Genomic DNA, 23,963 nt, shown 5'->3' with positions numbered 1-23,963 from the left:
CTGAACATTACTACCATATAGTACGCCTGCAGCGTAATAGCACCCCTATAATCATGTGCACATTATTTGGGCTGCAACAAACGATACTGGAAGGAGCCGCTGAATCACAGTGTATATCTTAGATTTTAAATACGAAGTGACCTTAAAACAATACACCCTTAACGGTTTTTGACGGGGAGGCAAAATCATATGACAAAAATATTCACTTCTTTCAAACCTTTTAACTTACAGAGTAAAATCTCAAATGATATCCTAGGAGTTAATACAGAAGGTTTGAAAAGAAACCCTAAAGGAGTGCAATGGGGGCAAAAGAAAGAAAAAAAAGAGAATTCCTCCAAAACCATTAACAAACGAAGACAAAATTCCAAACTGAGGTGAAAATGAAAATCCTCAGCTTATTTCCAGTCATTTGATTGGATAAGGAATGGGATGAATGACGCCCCCATCTAGCGGGATGGACAGGAATTTTGGGGCAATGACCAACAGACGAAATTAAATAAAATTGGAGAGCGTGGCTGGAATGAAAGACAACAGGGAAAACTGGAGTACATGGAGAAAAATCTGTCCCGCCTCTGCTTAAATCTCACGTGGAGTGACCGGGATTTGAATCATGGAACCCAGTGGTGAGAGGCCAGCGTGCTACTGCGTGAGCCACGGACGCTCTACTCTAAAATGAGGTATATATTTTAAATCCTAGGTGTGTATTTTAAAATATTCCACCCCTAAGGAGTTAAATGGGGTTAGTTCCAAAAGCAAAATTAACCTTCCCTCCAAAACTATTTGATGTACAAAACTGTAATTTTATAAAGAGGTCACTCTTTCATGTCCTAGGTGTTGTGTATCATATATCTCAAAATATTTCTCCTGTAAGGTGTTTAAATGGGGGATGACCCTGTAAAATCAAAATATTTATTCTTCCTACACCATTTCAGTTCAAACTTTACAAGAAGGTTGATCATCTATGTCCTAGATTTTAAGTAGGGGATATTTTAAAAACATTTTACTCCTAAACAAAAGCAATCATTCCTCCATTACTATGCAATGTACGAAGTCAAAATTTTGCAGGTTGGTCACTTCTGCATCCTTTATAAAGTACAGCAGAGTATCTTAAACTTTTCGTCTCTGAGGCCTCCTAAGCATAATGCAGCCATGTTCAAGAACCTCACAGAACATAATAATACATTCAGTAAACAAACAAAAGAATTTTGTAAATATACCATATTTGATTTTATTCGCATAATACAGTATAGAACTAATATTTACTTTCTATGAAAGTTTAATTGAACTTCAATTACATAAAGATACTTTATGAATGCACACAAATTATAAAACAATGCAACATTCGGCTAATAATTACAACAGTTGGAATCTGGAAACTTACTTGAGAAAATTCACGTGTTGCCGTTGTTGGATCAATAGGACTGATGATGCTGTTTTCAAAAGACCAAACATTTTACAAGCGTAGTCACTCGAAGCCGAAGATCAGCCTCTACATTAGCGCTGTTTCTGTACTTCGTTTTTGTTTGTGTGAGAGCAGAAAAAGTATTCACATATGTATGTTGTCATGAAAGTCATTAAACGCAGTATTTCCTTTCTAGAAATTGTAGGGTATAGGGGATGTCATGGACCTAAAGGTCAATCAGAGATGCGGAGTGGAGATACGTTCATGAACTGGAGCTAAACATGCCACTATCTGATTCTGCACCCTTATCATATTTCAATTTATTTTTCACTTTCTCTCTGCCAAGATACTTCAGGTAGTTGATCATCCTCAAGGGAGGGCAGTTTATGTTGTTTCGAAGAAGAGATTTCTAATCCACGAGATTATCTCAACCAGAGGAGGAAAAAAAGGTCTGAGTGTGGATACTAGCAAATCCAAGGGTCTCACAATTACTTCACTTACACTGCCTTGTAGTATTTCTTCTTTTTCTGCTGCTAACTTGTACCATCCATGGGCAAAATTAAGAGTTACATATACTGTAACTAATACAACAGTGAAGACATAATTCCTAAATTTAGTATAATGGTCTATGAATGTGAATTGCATGTGTACAATAAAATTTCGCTCTTCAAATACTTACAACTAACATTGTTATTCTGGACCTCTTGGATTATCGTTGCAGCCCCCCAGGGGTCCTCAGACCACAGTTTGGGAATGGCTGAGGAAGGGATTTAAAACATACCAATTCTATGGGGTTCAAATGAGTGTTAAATCTGAAAATAAATAATCATTCCTCCAGAACCATTTGACAAATAAACTGAGGGTGTATTTTACAGGCTAAGCCGACAACGGACTCCCCAAAATATAAAACTTTGAATGGTACGTTACATTTTAAACTATACAAAGCATGGGTACCTTGCTATAATAATCTTGTTTGTTTGAGCATGTCCGGTCCGGATCATCCCGCTAATGTATATAACAGTAGACTGTACTACCTGCAACTGTCTGGCCGAGGTTCAAGCAGCCGCTACCAAACTTGACACCCGCGGGGGAGGGGGGATGATGGTGGTGGTGGTGGTGGTGGTGGTGGTGGTGGTGGTGAAGCTGCTACAGGTGGAGAAGTCCTCCCTTTTGAAGCCAGATGAAGCCTTGGTGTAGGAAATGACACATAAATCTACTAGAAAGGGGACTATGGTCAATGATATTCAGATTGGTAGGAGACTCCAGTCCGAACGGCACATAAAAGAGAAGAACTTTCTCCAGTCAGCAACATCTGTATTTCAGTGAAGCAGTTGCAAAAGGTGCCTGTACTACTGAGGAGCAGCCTAAAGTTACAGTAGATATAAAATGCCTCCGGGAGTGACAACCCCACCATAATAATAGCCTAAATATGAATATGGTACTTTTAAACTTGCCTTGGAAAATGTTAGGGCGTACCCTCCAAGCGAAGCACAGTTCCTTGTGTGCTGGGGGAACTTTGATAAATGGACAACCAATAGCCCAACATCATGAAGGTAGGCATAATGTCAATGCCATATGTTACGAACACATGCTATGTGACCCTCTTAGACTGGTTCTGATGGTTCGGTCAGCTTCCGCTTCGAACGGTAGCGCTGTGCCGCGTCCAGGGAGCCATCTGGTAACGAATGAATGTACCATTTCTATTTCTATTATAACGTCTAAATTTATTTCAAAACTCCATTGTTTAAGAAGCCTTTCTCGGGGACAGTCGAGATTTTCTTCTGATGAAGCAGAGCACAGTTCTCTGCAAAACAAAGAATTTCACCGTATTTTCTTGACACAGCATAAGCCCAAAAGCCTATACAGTATCATGTCTATATATACGGGCCGTGAAAGCATCAATGGCAACAAGAAATTAATTTCATTATTATGCCCATATTGTCGACCTTAACAAGTGTTACAGTACTTTCAGGAGAATTCCACCTTTACAATACAAATCACAATTATTCCCTTCAGAATAACTTATTGGTACACGTTTCGTCTTCATAGGGACCTCTTCAGCCACGTTCGAAAACAAAAATAGAACATGGATACATATTAATCTACTTTAAAAGATACTGGACAAGTATTGTTAACTTGTCCTGTCTGTATGCTAATTAAAACATTTTCTAAAATAACAACTTCTTCCTTTTGGACCTTTTCTAACTTAAACATCTTTTGAACCAAGCCCGGCCTTTCAGTCTGTAAATACTTTTAAGAGAAGTTCTCCCTCTTGAACAGCATAATATAACAGCCTTCAGCTAAAACAAAGTTGAACTTATTTCTTTCAAGACCTACTCCATACAATTTACTGTAAAAACTATCAAGATTTTAACTTACACCAACTTGTATTTTATGTGTTATCAAATTAACACCAGTGTATTTTTCATATCTAAAATGTGTGATATGGGGGATGCGAGGTTTTAAACGAGTTTTTGACCAATTAAAAAAAAAAAATTTTAAATTCAATGTGCAAACACATTAAGGTGACAGTGTTTAATGTTTTAATCGACACACTGGCAGGACAAGTTAACAACACTCATCCAGTGTCTTTTAAAGTATATTAATATATATCCTTATTCGATTTTCGTATCTGAACTGTACCTGAAGATGTCCCTATGAGGACGAAACATGTACCAATAAGTTAATGTTATTTTAAAGGGAATAAATATGATTTGTATAGTGAAGGTGGAATTCTCTTCAAAGTACCATAGAAATATATTTCATGCGATTTATCTGTTTGTCCAACCCTTTCCCGTTTCACAACAGGGTCAGGTACGAAGTGAGAAGAATCTTCATAATGAATTTTTACAACCAGATACCCTTCCTGGTGACACCTTAATCAGAGGAGTTAAGGAGATGAAATGATGACATGGTATATGATAGGAGGAAGGGAGAGTGTGAAACCTGGTGCCGGCAAATAGTCTACACCTGTCGAATAGTACCAAGGGGTCTGCTCAAGGCTTAACATCCCAATCCGACAGACAAATCACAATCAACAGTGTAATATGCCCTCACTCCATATGAACAGTGCAGAGAGGTTCAGAACTGAATCCAGATGTTTGGTTTGCAATCTGGTGATTAGAAATTATATACCACCACCTTCTCTGCTACCCAGTCGGTCAATATTCTGATGATGGCGAAATGTCTTCTGACCAACCGGCTAACCACAGTGTCAGACCATATAGACTTGATGCCTGAACAATCGTGGCACTGGGTGGGCTAATTTAATCTGATTTATCTAATCTAACTCAATATTAGACAGAATGATGTGTAGGTGTTCTTATGTCCAGGCACAATGAAAAGAAGTCAACTGGCTGTGATAATGGTTGATTTAAAATTTTCATTTATTGGTACGCACCATCTTTGATTCTGTCCCTTTATGTTTTAAATTCCTTTCCCTCTTCCTCTAGTCAACACCATTATCTTATTCTTTTCCATGCTGATTTTCATTCCATAATTTTCAATGATCTTATTCAAAATGTCGAGCTGTCCTAGTACTTCAACTCTGTTTGCTCTGCACACCACAATATCATCTGCAAACAGCTCCCTGTCCCCATATTTTACCTTTGTCTGCTTCACAATTTTGTCCATAACCATCACAAATAACAGTGGTGACAGCATACTTCCCTGTCATAATCCAGTATGTCTACTAACACGGAAAATGGCCACATGACACATAGATACAGGTGATACAACTGCCATAAGGTCAACTGTATACAGTTTGTCACGGCAGCAGAGAACTAAGTTAAATTTTAGTAGGTCGAGTGCCTCAGACTGACTGGCTTTCTGAGCTCAAGTTCACTTGTTCAACCCCATTCACTCTGGTGTTACCTGAAGGTGCTCGAATATGTCAGACTCATATTGGTGGATTTATTGGCCAAAATTTTAACATTGGGATTAAAATATACGTGACATAGGAATCAAAACAAATGTGTACAGGTCATGATGTAATTATGAACAACACTATTATCAGGATCGAAAGGAGTCAACTAAGATGAAAGAAGGATGGAGGAAGAAAAAATATCAAAACAGATGATGGAGATCAAGTTTGAGGGAAATAGAGTGAGGGGGAGACCTACAACAAGGTGGATCGATTCGATGAAGAGGAGTGCAAGAAGTAACCTGAACTGGGACAAAAATGTGGAGAGGAAGGTGAAGAAGTGCCATAAATTCCCCAACCCCACAGGAGCTAGATAAGGGGAAGGGATGATGATGATGATGATTTATTAGGATCGTTTTATGAACATACGTATGTACATCTGTAGGCTCCTATTTTCAGATCAGAGTCATGGCTATGAAATACCACAGTTTTAACACTTATTTCTACAACACAACAACTAGCAAGAAGACACTGTTGTATCTTAGGTCAACAACAACAATAACTGTGGTCAAATAGAACTGCAGATCTAACTAGTATAAAAATTAAATTTCAATGTATAGGTTCAAATGTTACTGAAGAGTATTTACCACATTATTTCAATTTCCAGAAATTTCACTCAGGAATAATAAGTATTGAGAACAAATTTTAAGATCAGTTATAAAAAGTAATTCAAATAAAACAGAAGATGCTTGTAAACTGAAATAACCACCAATCAATAACCATGAAAATGCCTGAGTTTTGATTTTACCTATTATTCCAAATACTTTTGAAGAGATCCAGTGACTCTCGCAACCTATTCTGCGTAGGGTCTTCACGCAGCACCATGTTATAACTACTGCATGCAGTCACGAAGATGATGGCAGTCACGTCGTTGAAACACTGAATCCATTTCCGCCTCTCATCACGTTGGCCTCCCACATCAAACATGCTGTACACATAAATGGATAAAATATTAAAATGCTCTCAATATTGTACATGCCATGAAAATCCATTTACATATATTTCATTTTTTACTTACAATAAAAAATAAAATTAAGTCCCTTCATACAAATAATGAGAAAATTTTCACAAGCTGAACATTAAGAATAAACAAGAAGTGATTTTTTTAGTTTTTAAGGCCTGAACATAAAATATTTCTGTTGGTGAGTCCAGTTCCTTCAACCTCTGGTGAGCTTCATCACCAATTTACAATTTCTTGCATAAAAATAAGTTATTCACGCAAATTAGCCACACTTGAACATTTGGAATGAATACAGAAAATCAACAATGTACTGAAGATATCTAACAGAAATTGATTAAAGTGCATATAGAGGAAGATATGTTCATCAAACGTATTCAAGGAGAGTTCGAAATTTGCAAATGAGGAAGAAGTAAAGACCAGATACCTATCCAATGATTCCACCTAGCTCATATATATTTTTAAGTTTGAAGAACAATTAAATAATCAAAAATGTTTGGCTCTCAAAGCAAGCCACTGATGTGGACAGAAAACCGTCATCTTTGGAATGTAGTACCTCATCCGAACAGTGACTGAACCATAATATTTTACTATACATGATAACAAAGTGATCCCATGTCAGATAATCAGTTGTCTGATGAAACATTCCAGGCGTATTAGATTATATCCACAACCTACGAAGAGAAATGAATGCTGAAGTTGCATCTATGCTGAGGAAAAACAAACATACTACATATCAGTGTTAGATACATTAAATCAATGGTCAACAAATAAAGCAATGTGTTCACTTTTGTGAAGTCATTTGGGTAAATTATCATCATCATCATCATCATCATCATCATTATCATCAATGGTTCTTTCCACATTAAGTGAATAGGGTAGCTAGCTTCCGTCAACAAGTCGCGTTCGAGGTGGTGTTCTACCCACCTAACGTTAACTGTTTGTAGGTTTTCTCTGAACATTGGCACCATGCTTTGTGTGGTTTGCCTGGTGTCCACCTCCTGCCTGATGGTTCCCATCACATAGCGTTCATCAAATATCAACCATCTGGTAAGCGAAGAATATGGCTGGCTAAAGCATTTGACATCCCACCATAATATTTTGTCATTTCCTGCAGCCACTCTGCTGCAAAATATCCTCACTGGTGACTCGGTCATGCCAAGTAACACCCAAAATTTGGCATAAACAACATGCGTGGAACACATTGAGCTTACGTGAGGTCTGTGCTGTAATTTTCTATGTTTCACTGGCAAAGATCACTGTTGACATGATGAGTGTTTTATAAGTTTCATCTCCTTATAGATCACTGACGTGGACCAGATGGGTCACAGCCACTGAAAAACTGCCAAGAGGTTGCCATTTCCATAGCTGACATCCACATCTACACTAATAAGACGCTACTGAGATAAATGAACACTTTCACTAGGTCAACTGGCTGTTGCACAACAGAGATCGGTGTGATACTAGCATGTTTACCAGGGAATGTATTTAATGTGCTAGAGGACTTCAAAATATTTGGTACGTATAAAAATCATTACAATATATGGTTTGAATATTATATGATCTTCAGTATTTATAAATTATAAAAATCACAATGATGGTGCAGTGAATAACAAAGACTTTCTCTAAACTTTACACCACAAAGCAATGGAGGCTGTCTTGGAGCAATGTCCAATACTGGGAGGAGGTTCAATGTAACAAGAAGACTAGTATTTCATCAAAAATGTCACATACAAATTCTCAATTTCACCCATATAGTTTTGCCCTTTGAAAACTTCAGCAACTTTACACATGGTATGATATCCAAAATTGTTATGAAGCACACTTTTAAATTTCTGATTAATAATTTTTAATTAATTTTGGGGCCTTTGGATGAATTCTTTTCTCAGTGCCCATGCACCTCAGTAACTGTTCCAGTCAACAAGTTGGTTGATGTTTCTTAACTCTTTATAGAGTGATACAAGAAACTAAAGATAATAAATCTTTTAATGAACTGTCCGTAAGCTAGTTCTAACGAATTTCAATTGATGAAGCATTATCCTTATTTAGCCTATCACTGATTTAAAATTTTGAAAATTGTCTGCATAAAATACTACTGCATTAACCATGTCCCCCAATGAGTAACTATGGGTCTAAGTAAAAGGGGAAGATTTGTAGTTTTGGCTTTGAACCAAGCTGTTGTTGTTAGGGCTTGCACAACCAAGTTTTTGCTGTTTGAAATTCATTTGTCCACTTCAGCACACCATCATATACAGAGCAGCATCCATAAGATTAAAACATTAACAAATTTGACCCCTTTCAGTCATAAAAACTGCAGAGAATCACTGAATAAGCAAGCCATCGTAATATGGTTCAATGCTGACATTTCTCCACATGGTAATAGAAAACACTGCTTGGAAATTACTTCATTATTTTCTAGCACACCTAACACAACTCTTCTCACTTTTCTAGCAAAAGAGTCTGGTAATTCGATCATGCTTACTCATTTTTTAATTTTTAATTTTCACATACCTGCATGGTCTTTCTTAGTGCTTCTTTGTAACATGCAGGGATGTCTAATTTTCAAAATGTTGATTCTTCTTGTGTTTCAAAATGTGTATATTTTGTAAACTGTCTGAGCTCTTGGACTTCTCAATTTAAAAAAATGAGTTATCAGATATAAATCCAGTTTTGTATAAACCTGCATAATACTCAGAATTTCTTGAATATGGGGAATGTGAAGGGGAAATTACTTCGCCTCAAAGAGCTTATCTCAAGCTTGCATGTGAAATGGCTATTCTATCTATCTATACTATTTGCGAACTGCTGCAAGACTTGAGATCACTGATCTGAACTTACAGATTGTCCACTCTTTTGTAAAAATTCCACTAAATTCAGCAACATATTGGTGAAAATGAGAACATTTGCTTTCACTTTCAGCATTATATCACCAATCACTTTACTTATATATTGGTACTGTATAAGCAGTCTGAATTAATCAAGGCAACGCCAATGACCGAAAAACACTTGATCGGAAAACATTACTTCATTTCACATATAACGGATTCAGTTTCGAAAGGAGAGTAATCAAGCCAGAGCGTGCAGTCAAGGCCGCAATGCAATATTTATTTTTTAAATCCATCGCCTAATGATTACTGATCAACATGGTTTTTGTCTTGTCAATACTAATACATTGTCCAACCTTTCCTGCCTCAGTGTCTAAGCTGTTAGTTGAGTACTGTAGAGAGGTGCTCGTTTCCACAAGCAATACAATGTCGTCAGCAAAATCGAGGTAAGTTCCACAAGGTCAATCCAGGGATTCCAGCGCTTGGCCCGTTCATTGCCTACTGAATAAGGAAATCAATAGTTAGGAGAAAGAGAAATGATAAAATACAGCCATGTCTGATTCTTGTATCAATGACGATGATGAAGTTCGTTGTTTAACAATCAGCTCTCGCACAGGAGCTGCTGTTATGATGCAGGCTTTTGAAGACTTTGATCCATTTATCTCAGCTACTGCAGCTTCTTACGACATTCAACAATGAGTCCCAAAGCTGTCAAGCTTCCTTGAAATCTATAAAGTGTTGATACATAGTACCTAGGGTATAATAAAGTATCCCAGAGATTCTTCAGCCTTGTGGCAACAGTCAACTCTCAAGGAAAGCAAGTTATTATGGGCACTTTGAAAGGCTCATGCATGATGGGACACCCTCTGATGCGATGGATTATGCAGATCATAAATTATACTGGATAAAGTTTCTCAGGAACGATCCACATAGCCAACAGACAGACATTTGGACAAGATTGACTCGTGGAGTCACCACGTTCTTTCGAGGACAAAAGGAATGAGGAGGATAGTGTGTTTATTGCCTGATACTGCAATGACATACTCTTTTCATATAACATTGCACAGTCTGTTAAGAGCTTATCATTTGCCTTTTATACATACCCATTCCAAACTTATACAGGGAGTTCAGAACCCAGTGCCACGTATGTTCTGCCAGTCCTGACCCTCTGCCATCTGGCAGACAATGTCATCTAGACCTGGCATCTACCGATTGACCGTCAAGACGAGCAGTCTCAAGGCCAAGCTGTATCACACCATCTGTTGGCTGCAGTTGTTATATGAACTTGTCAGAAGTGTAATAGCGGAGATGCATTACAAGAGAGAGCATCAGATATTTCTTGTCGAGATGTATGTTTTAAAGATGTCTTCAGTTGTATGAGAATTGTTCACATCAATTTTACCGTCACTATCTGGAGGCTCCTTGGCCATCCACAAGTACTATAATGTGGTTGTTTAAGAAGTGGAGGGAAAACAGACTCTGTGATTGGAAGAAGCAGTGTACTGAACAAGCTCTTACCAAAGAATGGCTTCAAGATATACAAGCAAGGTTGCAGAAGAGCCTGAAAAAATCGATCCAGCAGCTTTCTCAAGAATGCGGCATGTCTATAGGTTCTGCCTGTAAAGGCCTTAAAGTTTCACCCATACAAAATATTTGCGGTTCATACATCGAATCGTACTGCTGATCCGGATGTGTGTTCTAAGTTTTGGAGGTGGATTTTACAATCCATACACAATGAAACTGTAGATCCCACACTTCTTTTTTTTTATGAGTGACAAAGCTTGGTTTCATCTGAATGGTTATGTGAGTGGTCAGAATGGTAGCATACCTGCTAACTTTTGAAAAGGGCTATCAGTAAAATTAACATGCGGAAAAAAAAAAAAACAACCACAAAAACACAAAAAATAACGATTCTCGACATACCCGGCTTGATAAAAATAATAATACTTCTGGGCTACAAAATGCCAGGTACATGGGAACTTCAATCTGCAAGTCAGCATGTGCACTTATTTCACATTAATGATACAAAAATGTATTACTTCTGTACTCAAACAGTAATGGAAAGGAAGCAACAAGTGATGAATCAAGTCATATATAAAAGGATAGGAACATGAAAAGGAACATATCGTCGTTGCTGCAACAAAACCTCCTATGTAATAATATTTTTGGTGATGTACTGACCCGCAGCACATACGTTATGACGAGCAAGAATGCCTTGGCAATATTCACATAATATTGCACCTTAGATGACAGAACCTTACCGGCCAAAGTTCTAAGCTAAAATATTTCACAGAGGAGGTTTTGTCCCGGCAACGACGATATATACTGTAATAGGATACACAAGACTAATCAGCACTGAAAGAGGGAGGAAAAGAGAAGGCGACGTCGTGGACAATCGCCACACCTTGTAATATACACCACCTGATCAAAAGTAACAAGATACCTATTTGAAATTGCACTTAGAATTTACCTGTGTCATGTTCCCTATCATAAGATACCAATACGGGGATCTTTTATTTATTTAATGCGCACAATGTGCAAAGAATTATTAAATTAATAATCTAACATATCCTGAATATCCATAAAATATGAAGTCATACATTAAAGAAGAAAAACTTCATCCAGCTCTCTACCAGGTGGTAGTGTCCCGAGAATGGATGTGACATCATCACGCATTAGAACTATGCTGATGCGCTGAATAAGATAAGCAGTTGACCGCTTATCGCCAGAAATCCAAGCAATCCATTGGCCAATTTCTTTGATAAAATTGAGGCCCTCATTATTCCAGGTACCACTCAATTCAATGGCTACTGGCACGAAGAAGAATTTGTCCAACAAATCGCTGTATTTTCTTCTTTTAGCATTTTTCCTATTCACGGCTGCACCCCCAGCACTCGGTGACGAAAGGGGAAAATTGGACTGGGCTAACGCGTCGGCACAGGTAAAATCCCACAAGACAGATTTACCCCTTTTCCATGGCACAAGTATCATTCCGTCTGGCCTTTTACCGTCTGAACGTCAGCAGCCAGTGGGTTCTCGTATGGAAGGAACATCCACTGAAATCAGAGCCCGCAAGATGACATTGTTTATAGCGGAGTGGCGTACGTGTCTGCCTTTAAGCCTTTAATTTTCAAACAGGAAAGGATATGGAGGCCACGCTGATCAACATAGGCACCACAAGCTGAGCATCGGTGAGGTTCGTACAAGGCTGCTCCCAAACGTAAAGCCACAGCGATTGGTATTAATGGAGTTGACAATAGACTAAAGAGTAACAGCGAAAAGAGCAGGACCAAGTGGATCGCCTTGTTGAACTCCACATTGAGAAAGACAAGAGAAAAAAAATAGTTTACGTCTGGATCTCTTTTTATTTCCAAAGTGCCCTGGGCCATTGGTTGACACATAAAAGTAATATTAGGAGGAAGAAACATGGCTCTTATATCATTGTCCCTTAACTGATCCATATCAGGTTGGGATGAGGCACTGCCAAGAATAAAGTGTTTTATTTCCTTTGGAGATTTTTCAATTCTAGAAACTTTTCTACCATAGAAACACGTTTCTTATAAAACCAGTCCTTAAAAATGGTTCCATTCATCCATGCATTTCACTGTTTCCTGTACCAAGCAAGCAGATTATACAGAATGTCTCAATCCCATTAATGGACTTTTCTATGTTTTTAAATGGCAGAAGCTTTTTTGCTTTTCCAATGAGCATGAGTTTGAGCTTATGGCTGCCTTTTACACTGCTGCATGCCAAGATTATAACTCTCACTGTACTACTTTTATAGCCTGGGATCAATTTTTCTTCCCTGAATGCAAGCGTTTTCGAAGGCAGCATTCAAAAATTCAAACCAGACTTGTCACAGCTGCATATTTGATCCCCAGATAAACCCTCCTTTTCAATTAGTCTGTGGAAACTTTCCTTGAATTAAGTCGACAGAGAGTTTTTCGCCACAAACATTTAACTAATGCCGTAACGATTCTTCCACCTGTCAAGCCAGCCATCACTAGCAGTAAATCTAAGCTCCCCTTCTTGAAATTCCTTACAGAATTCAAGGGCATTCTCTGGCAAAATAGGTCGTGAATTGGTCATTCCTTTTTCCCTTTGCTGCCAAAACCACAAATAAAGCGCCTCACGCACCTTCTCCTATTTGCCACCTTTCATATTTCTCCATTCATTTAAACCATCTGTTGGCCTACATACTCTTTTCACACACTAAGACATGATTTCAGACCTCTTCTTCTTCCACCCTAATATGGTAGTTCATCGAACACCTAAATCCATGGCAATTTTATTAACTCTTCCCCCTCTGTCTAGTCTCTGTAAGGCATTTAATTTCATATCCATTGTAACATTAATTCAGGGGCGCAGGATCTTTTTCTGAACTGAGGAGCCAGTTCAAAACTTTAAGAGCCAGCAAGGATCCCACCAACCTGATACCTATAAATAATCGAGTTGCACTATTTACCATTGACCTTGGTATTGCTTTTTTAAATCTTAACATTTGAACCACCCAGAAAAAATGAATTAAACAGATGTAGCAGGACTATTAGCTGCAAACGCTAGTGTCATCTGTATTTTAAAAATTTATAAGATATTGAACACAGGCTTATAGTTCAATCTTACAGGCTAATGACCTAATTGTTGCATAGTCATTTGTGGCAATTGATGTACCTTGTGGTCTTCCTACTAAAAACCCACCAGTCCAGTCCTTACAGGATCAAATTCCTTTACTGCAGGTATTCATATTAAACATCAAAATCCCCAAACCCCATGTGCAACAGCCCTGGAGAGCCATGGTCTACCAAGCGACCACTGCTCAGACCGAAGGCCTGCAGATCACGAGGTGTCATGTGGTCAGCACGACGAATCCTCTCGGCCATTATTCTTGGCTTGCTAGACCGTATACACTTCAACAAATCACACAAAATGTTTATTTCTAATGACAATCTGAAACTGTCTTTATAAGGTTCATCTGACTAAATCCTCACTCACACAATGCTGTAGACTGTAAGAACAATAAACAGTAGCTGTACCAAGATAGGATACCTGACATTGCTTGCCAACTTTAACTATTCAAACAATTTTTGAACTCATACCACAAATTTTGTATGCACTGTGTGTAGTTCCCACTGCTCTCACATTTTGCAAGCTGCATCCTAAAATATTCTGCCATTATTGAAATCTCACCAACACCATTTTCTAGATCAGTTCCAGTTGATCACACAAAGGTACAAAATATAGCTGAGCATGAAAGAGTTCCTGAACCGAAAATCTTTCCTTGAAATATCTGACATTATGATTAATCGACTTTTCTTACTGCAAATCAAGAGTAGAACTATCAGCCGGACCAACGCACTTCAGCTGTATCTCTTGGAAAATGCCACTAATGGAGGCGTTTGTTACAAATTTATCTTTATTTGGGTAGTTTGGAGTATTTTGGGTACATAATTCAAGTGATGCTACTGTAGATACTGCATGTAGTCCAATAGTGCTGAGAAACAGCTGGTCACTCTGAAATAGGACAAAGAAATTCTTAACTATTTTTAAAAAGTCCAGGGAAAAAATGCAGAATGTAAACAAATTTTAAATCGGTAACAGTCACCCTTTTGCTACTGGAGTTGCTTTATCTCTACTCACAATAAAATCTTCGAAGTGCACAATATCACATTTCCAATCAGTCACTAGAGCTGATACACAACCAACTTTGCTTGCCATCCATCTTACACTGTGAAAGTACTGAAATTTCCAAACACTTGTCTCAAAGCTTTCAGCAACCGTTTTCAGTTCTCATGCTCTTGGGAGACGGCAGGTAAAATTTGTGGAGCGACTTCAGCGACGGATCAAGTTCATCAACATAGTCCACATTTTTACAGAACTTAGAATACTTAACTGAAGCCAGTGTGCTATGCAGTGCACAGCAAAAATATGTTTAACTTTTTTCCTAATGTTATGAATTAATCCATTTTGTGCACCAAGCAGAGAAGCAGCACCACCTGTTCCAACACCAACTAGCTCTGAACCAGACCACCATTCCGAAATGCCAAACACTCTGGTTTCCTTTTCTCGTTTCATGTTCGAAGGCTAGTACAGTATTCAACACCCACAAAAACACAACATTTATAAAATATATAAGATATATACAGTAGTCCTATCTGCAAACTACTACGCTTTTTGCCATGTGAGAAAATTGCATGACTTATTGATAGCATGCTTTCATGTAATACTGGGTAATGGCACTAGCAGTGAGAAAACTCTAAACAATGGTCTTCCCCAAGGTTCTGTAGTAGCTCCTCTGCTTTTCAACCTGTACATAGCTGATATGTCTGAAACTTGCTCTAGGAAATTTGGATATGCTGATGATTGGGCTCTGGCAGTACAAGATAAATTCATGGAAAACATGGAAGAAACAGTGACAGCTGATCTTACCACCTTGAGACAGTACTTTCGCAAATGGAGATTACAACTGAATCCAAACAAAACTGAAGTTCCATGTTTTCACCTTAGCAACAAAATGGCCAATTGTGAAATGAAGGTTTAGTTTGAGAACACTTGTCTTGCCCACAACAGACATCCACAATATCTAGGGATTACTCTTGACAGAACTCTGTCCTTCAAGAAACATCTCGAGGAAACAGCTGCTAAGTCATAACTCATAATCAAGGAACACCACCTTACAGAAGCTATGTGGAATCACCTGGAGATCATTAACATCTACCGTACAGTCTTCACCTCTTGGTTTCGTGTACTCTGCTGCAGAATACTGCTCATCGATATGGCTGAACAGCAGTCATACCAAATTAATTGCACTCAACTGAATCACACTATGCATATGATATCAGGGACAATTAGATTTACTCCAACTTTCTGGCTACCAGTTCTATGCCATATTCCACCACCTCACCTCCGTTGGGAAAACGCTCTCCTACGAGATTATAAGAAAATAACTAACAACAGTCAGTTGCCAACCATTCCAAAATGACAAGTATTTCAAGTTCCTTTTCAAGGGCTTTCATGCACCCAGCTGCACTTCCATTGAGTCAACTTAGCCTGTTTTGATTTATCCTCATGCTCTGGTTTCCTTTTTCATTTCATGTTCGAAGGCTAGCACGACAAGGCTTCAGGCCTGGAAGCAAGTATGGATATCCAATGCTCCATCAGAATATCACAATCTACCATGGCTGAAAAACAAACCACAGAGTTTTGAACTTCCAGATAAGACCTGGACAACCATCAACAGGATTCCCACTGGCCATGGCAGATGTGCCGACTCCCTCCATAAATGGGGAATACTTAATTCAGCAGCGTGCAGTTGTGGTGCTGTGAAGCAAACAGTTCGGCACATTATGGAGCAGTGTCCTCTCACCGCCTACCAGGGAAACCCTAGAAACTTTTTTCTGCTCTCATCTTTGTGTGTTGACTATGTAAATAACTTGAACCTGTAAATATTCCAAACTGTATATATTATGTATTACTACTGTATTTATATGTAATGTGATGTGTTAGCCATACGCTAAATAAATAATAAATAGTAGGCCTAAACCCTGCATTTATTAACTCTTGAATAATAACAAAGGACATGCTCAGAACCACTAAACTGTAACTCAGTTCCACAGATTCACTGTACTTTCCATTACATGGATAATGAAATACTGGTAAATACGTCTGAATTCTTCTAGTAAAGACTCTGCTGCCGAAATTTACGAATGTCACCTGCATTACGCGCATCAACTATCCACTATCGATAGTGCTTGAATTCTTCCGCTAAAGACTCTGCTGCCAAAATATACGAGTGTCACCTGCACTACACACATCAACTATCCACTATCGATAGTGCTAAGTCTACATTAAATCAATAAAAGGAACTTCCACTTGTTTGATACTATGTATTTGCTTTAAGCAAATTAATTATTTGTAAAACATGTTTCATTCCGTAGGAACATCTCCAGCTACATAACATTGCTTAGGTGAAATTACACAGAATTTTCTTCTTCTCAAAAAAAAAACATCATAAAATAGTACCTTTGTTGTGCTAAGTCTCCCACTCACAGATATACAGTACATTGATGGTCCTGTGCAAAGAATAAATGTTATTAATGTTATTCATATTTGCAGACGATGTGGAGGAAAAGCTGCAGAAATGGAGTGAAGAGTTTAAGAGATATGATTTAAATATCAACAAGGCTAAGATGGTGGTGGTGAAGTTACAGAGAGATGACAAACAACAAATCAGAATAAATGATGCCAAACTAGACAGTGTTCCAACCTTTATGTACTTGGGTAGTATAGTATCAAAAGACAACCTTGCAAAATATGAGGTGGACAGTCGAATTAGCAAGGCAACACAAATTTATTACCAAGTAAGACAACGGCTGTGGGATAAACAAGTACCACTGAAAGCTACGATGACATTATATAAATCATATTATACACTCATCCTCACGTGTAGCTTGGAAACTACCATGTTAACTAGACAAGAAAACTCAAAACTCCAAGCTGCAGAAATGAAGTTCCTATGCACTGTGATACAAAGACCAGGAAGGACAAGTTCAAGAATGAAAAAGTCTGAGAGGAGGTGGGAACAGGGTGGACAGACCCCGAGGAAAATGGACCAATCTGGTGAAGAAAGATATCGAGGAGAGAGGACAAGATTGGGAGAAGATTATGAGAGAACAGTTGTTCATGGACAAAGATGGAGGGAGTTCGTATACCACATCTGGGCAACTTGAGATGGTCAACAATGATGATGATGATGATGATGATGATGATGATGATGATTATTGACTCTACGTCCCACAAACTACTTTTACAGTTTTTGGAGACGCCGAGGTGTCGGAATTTAGTCCCACAGGAGTTCTTTTACGTGCCAGTAAATCTACAGAGACAAGGCCAACATATTTCACCTTCAAATACCTCAGGATGAGCCAGGATCGATAGTGCTAAGTCTATATTAAATCAATAAAAGGAACTTCCACCTGTTTGATACTATATATTTGCTTTAAACAAATTAATTATTTGTAGAACATGTTTCATTCTGTACGAACATCTTCAGAGCTACATAACATTGCTTAGGTCGGAAGACCAGCGCCTCAACTGTCAGAAAAGTATCTATATTATCTTAGGACTCGCTTGTTTACCTTTGAGAATATTGTGGCATGGTTTTAAGCTTATTTGGTAACATCATATGTCATGGAGCTTTCGTTGCAGATTGATGTATAAGGAGAAGAAAGAAAGTATGAAAAAGTGATTGTTTTTATTTGAGCGGGGGGGAGGGGGGGAGGAGGGGCCGCCGACGACGACTTCTGCAGCCCTGCATCAATTTGTTTTCTTTCGTTTTTGTTTAATATTTTCAATTGCACAGACAACACTTGTAAGACTGTATGTAAACTGAGAAACTGTGCTGACAATGAACTCAAAGTTTAGCTTACAATAGGGAACAAAAAAAAATCAAAAAGTCTTTAGTCAAGCCCGCTAATGGCCAAAAATAATAGAAAGGAATGTGAATGTTGATTGACAAGGGCTACCTACCTTTCACCAGCAACTTCTAAAATTCATAATGGGGTAGACTGCAATATCCACAAAAAGAACAGAACTTGTCACCAATTTCCACAGACAGCTGCACGAATGAATGTCACAAAGCCAAAGGGATACAAATTGTACACTTTAACTAATCTCAACACGAAACCATGCAGATATTCAGACGCATAAATATGTACAGTGTTTTTAGTTACAATAATACAGTTAGTTACAGTACTGTCATTAAAAAAATACTTACACTGTTTGCAATGTTTACGCAACGATAGAAATAACAGTACTACATTTTTAGAAAAAAAAGATAGCCTATCTATATTTTTATTAACAGACCATATTATTTCAGTGATAATGTTCTGCTTGACCAGCAAAAATCATTTAGCAATGAAAAAAGGAAAAAAAATAGTGCTTGTCAAGTTGCTGAGTTACACATAATGTTGAGTTATTGGGATTCTATTGTATTTCAGTGAAATTTATTTTCATCAAATGACTGTTGCACTAGGAAGATTTGGCTACTGTACATAACTTATCAACCAGATTATTTTTGAAAAAATGTCTTTAAATTTGCATTTAGATCTCTTAAGATTTAGGTAAAGAAATAAATAAATGCAAGGTACACATCTTGATTTGGAAAAAGAAATGTTTGTTCTACATCTATATATATAAAATAAGAGTTTTGTCTGTACATTGCTCAGAATTTGAAAATAATGGTATTTCTGTATCGGCCATGTCCACAGTAACAAGAAAATGCACTTTTCACTTTTCCGTAATGTCTGTCTGTCTGTCTGTCTGTCTGTCTGTCTGTCTGTCTGTATGTATGTATGTACACGCATCACGAGAAAACGGTTGAAGAGAATTTAATGAAAATCGGTGTATGAAGTCGGGGGATGAGCCTCTACAATCTAGGCTATAAATCATTTTACTCACGCTGAGTGAAATGGTAGTTTAGGGGAAGGCCTAAAATTGAATTCTCAACTATTTATGTTATTAGTGGTCTAATGAAAATCGGTATGTGAAGTCGGGGGATGAGCCGCTATAATCTAGGCTATAAATCATTTTACTCACGCTGAGTGAAAGGTAGTTTAGGGGAAGGCCTAAAATTGAATTCTCAACTATTTATATTATTAGTGGTCGTATTTTAAAGAAAATGGGTATGCAAAGTTGGGAAATAAATTGCTACAATCTAGGCTGTCAATAATTATATTCACGCAGAGAAAAATGGTAGTTTAGGGGAAGGCCTAAAATTTAATTCTCAAATATTGTTGTTATTAGTAGTCCTATCTTGATGAAAATCGGTATGCAAAGTCAGGAAATAAGTCGCTGTAGTCTAGGCTGTAAATTATTTTATTCACGCTGAGTGAAATGGTAGTTTAGGGGAAGGCCTAAAATGTAATTCTCAAATATTTCTTATTAGAAGTGTAGTCGATGAATGCTAGATAACTAAGGTTATATAGCATTAAATTTCCTATTATTCATGTCTTATACATTGTTACCGTACTGGCTATGATCACCAAGATATTCATGAATTTGAATTTTTGTTACTAAGTCCATATCAGCGCCAAGTAACGAGAAAATGGGTAAACAGTATTTAATGAAAATCGGTATGTAAAGTCGGAGAATAAGAAACTACAGTTTACGGTATAAAATATTTTACAAATCACAGAGTTGAAAGAAAACTAAATGTGTACGCCTACAATATAGAAAGCTCATAACACTGATCAACAATAACATTACATTGACCATTGTTTGTCGTGATGTGCTTTGTGTCTTCTGTTGCCCCTCATCTCTGGTAGATAGGATTACTGCTGCGTACAGAGTATTTTTTATTTGATTTCCGTCGCACCGACATAGATAGGTTTTACGGCGACGATGGAATAGGAAAGGGCTAGGAGTGACTTAGGCCTTAATTAAGGTACAGGCCCAACATTTGACTGGTGTGAAAGTGGGAAACCACGGTATACCATCTTCAGCGCTGCCGACAATGGGGTTCGAATCCACTATCTCTCGGATGCAAGCTCACAGCTGCGCACCGCTAACCACACGGTCAACTCGCCCAGTCGGACAGAGTGTAACAGCCTGCCTGAATATTGATGGGAAGTAGCTGGTAAGTTAGATAACTTTCTTCTTTAGCTTGCCATTCCCCTGGTTTATCAATTTTCTGATACTACTGGTACGTAACACACTGGATCATCATAGCATTCGGGCTATTCAATCCCTACTCTGAGGTACTGATTGGAATGAACAGTGTGCATATTTAGCGGAATAATGACAGATGAGTGTTCATGGCAATCTGCGGCCTGGTCATCCCAGCTCTGGAACTTTGGACTATTAAATTGGCACCGCAATCTAACCGCAGCACTGTTCGTTAAAAGTGATAAAACGTGCGGCTTTCCATTTTATATGATAGCATTGCTTTTAATCGCTACATTCATACTTACGTTTTTGTAATGACTTATGTTGATTTCAGTTAGGAAAACCACAAAGTCAGTCTTTCTGAGAATCCCGTAGCAAAGCACGGGTACATCAGCTAGTCTATAAATAAAAGTAAATATTCTCAGTATAATTTAAGGGTTTTTTTTTTTTGTTTCACAGCCAAGGTAGGCTTAGTGCATAGGAAATCACTCTCGAGAATAATGCTTGCCGCAAAAAATCCCGCTAAACATAAAGCTTGAGAAGAACAGGGCTGCTGAAGAAAATTCTGCTCGATCTGGGTTTTTGTTTGGTCAGGGAGCTGGGCTGTGCACCTTGTTTTATCCTCTCTGCTCTAATTGTATCTCTTATGTTTTGTCTCATAAGTCTGTCTATAAGTTTGGCTAATACATAAGCTAGTGTGCGTGTTCTTGTTTGTGTACATTGGGTTCAGGACTGCCGACAATGGAGTTCAGAACCACGATCTCTTTAATAGAAACTCACAGCTACATGACCTGTACTAAATACTCATACAATGATGTTTTTCAATGTAGAGTTCATTGTTGAGCTTACTATTTGTTGTATGAGTTCCAGTGATGTGATGCAATTTACAGTTTTGTCATGTTCACATCTGAGTTGATCATGTTCACGGTCAATTATATTTCTCAGATTGCATTTAGAGTGATTATATTAAAGAACAAGTTTGTTTAGTATTACTTTGGTTTCATGGGTTGTGAATACAATGTTAATGAGGTCAACTGTTCTTAGATGACAGTTGGTGGTGGTGGTGGTGGTAGTAGTAGTAGTAGTAGTAGTAGTAGTAGTAGTAGTAGTAGTAGTAGTAGCAGTAGTAGATGTAGATTTTACTGCTGCTACTGCTGCTGCTGCTGTTGTTCAGTTTTGTCTGTTGTTTCTGTGAATTTTATTTTGTTGTTGTCCAATCAATGATTTATAACTGTAGGAAACAATTCTGGCTGTACATTATAAAGAATTGAATGTGTCCATATAGGAATTTAGCACTGATTTTGTACTCCTTTTGTGTAAGTGACTGTTTCTTTGTTATATAATACACAGACTCATACTTGTGTTTTAAGTAGAGTTGTTACTTATGCTTATTTATTTCTAAATGTTAGTGTTTCTTGTCATTGTAGGCATGGTGGTTTGTTATATTTCAAGTGTTTGGCTATACTTCAGTCTTATTAAAATTCTAACCACGACATCCACTAGGTTGTGCTCATAATTTTACAGAATTAAACCAACTTGCAAAGAACTGCTTTCTCCATCAAGGGGAAGGGGTACTGATAATCCAGAAAGGCTGACAAGTGTTAAGCAGGGTTCTAGGAGGCTGAAACGATATGCTTAATAATAATAATAATAATAATAATAATAATAATAATAATAATAATAATAATAATAATAATAATGTAACAGAATATTCAGTGCAATGATTATTAACTCTGCTCATAGGTTTAAAGTGTTAATAAAAAAATTAATGACTACTTGTAAAACAGCATACAAGAGATATCCCAAATAGAGTACTGAAGAAAATAACTTTTCATGTCCTAGTGATAGCACTGCCAGTGTTTTGTACCAGGCTGCAACCAACTTCACAACTGAGTGAAACAGAAGAAAAACACACATATATGACAGAGACAGAGAGAGAGAGAGAGAGAGAGAGTGGAAACCTACTGGAAGTTGACTTTGTCCACTTGGAACTTAGTTTCGAAGATTCCTGAAGTTAGGACTCGACACCTCAGAATATCCTACAAGAAAAACACAAAAAAATATCAATACAACATAGTGTATTCTGTTCATTTTAAAAGTCCAATTACCCTCTTTAACACATAATGTACTCCACTTCAATGCAGTACCATAGCCAAATCAATACAGCCAAGATGTGACCAACATTTCAAACAATAACCCTCTCAGACCCTAAGACACAATTTAAAAATTTTAAAAATCTATTCTTTTTAGGCTGTAAAAGAATGAAAAATTACAAGAAAAACATAAAAACGAGAACCTTTTTAACACAAATTTACAGCCTAAACACTCAGTGATGAGGGTCATAACAGTTAGTTTACCTCATTTTTTTCTCCAACTTGCTGTACATCATATTAACAGACATAGGACTTATGGCGACTATATGATAGGAAAGGCTATAAGTGAGATGGAAGCGGCCATGGCCTTAATTAACGTGCAGTCCCAGTATCTGCCTGGTGTGAAAGTGGGAAACCACGGAAAACAAACCATCTTTAGGGCTGCTGACAGTGGGGTTCGAACTACTATCTCGCGAATGCAAGCTCACAGCTGCGCACCCCTAACCGCATGGCCATCTTGCTCTGTTTACCTTAATTCTTAGCTATTATAATAAGCTAATTTCAACTGTAATGACAGAATATTTGAACTATTAAATGACACATATTGCTTCAACCCTCAAGTTTCACACTTCCTGCGCAGTAGGTCATCACGACAGCAGCCTGGGTCATTGCTTTGGTCACGGATGGAATGGCCAACACAGCGACCAGCAGGATGGCTAATGTTAACATCAGTCTGGAAATGGAGCTTTAGCATATTTTTACTGAAGAAAACACAAATTCAAGAAAAGTTATTGGGGACATCCACCATTAAGCTATAGATCATCAATAGGAATGTTTGGTACCGTACATTTTTTTTTATTTTTTTTTTCAGAACTGAGGACATTACAATCCGCAAAATACAAATGCATGCAGTTTTTTTTTTTTTGGGATACTTTTAATCCAATTTTGCACATATACGTTAAATGATGGAGGAAGCTACAACCACCTATGATAATTATTTCACATTTGGGTTGTGATTCCATGGGAAAAATAACACCTAAAAGCACCTTTTTAAACTTTGAATAAACAAATCTCTTGAAAATAAAAACATTCTGTAACACCT

General features: G+C 37.7%; 1 protein-coding gene across 2 annotated transcripts in view; it reads right to left on the bottom strand.

Moving 5' to 3' along the window:
* Positions 1-23,963, bottom strand: part of Galphas (G protein alpha s subunit) — a 525,522-nt gene that overhangs the window by 36,720 nt on the left and 464,839 nt on the right. For both annotated transcript variants that reach the window (XM_068228382.1, XM_068228383.1), the window contains 2 exons: positions 22,734-22,807; positions 6,073-6,252 (listed from right to left, as the gene is read on the bottom strand). In XM_068228382.1, the coding sequence (XP_068084483.1) occupies positions 6,073-6,252; positions 22,734-22,807 (254 nt within the window). The remainder of the gene's footprint in view (positions 1-6,072; positions 6,253-22,733; positions 22,808-23,963) is intronic.

Source organism: Anabrus simplex, chromosome 6 (assembly GCF_040414725.1).
Source record: "Anabrus simplex isolate iqAnaSimp1 chromosome 6, ASM4041472v1, whole genome shotgun sequence".
NCBI classification, from domain to species: Eukaryota; Metazoa; Arthropoda; class Insecta; order Orthoptera; family Tettigoniidae; genus Anabrus; species Anabrus simplex.
This window is presented reverse-complemented; position numbering and strand designations above follow the sequence as displayed.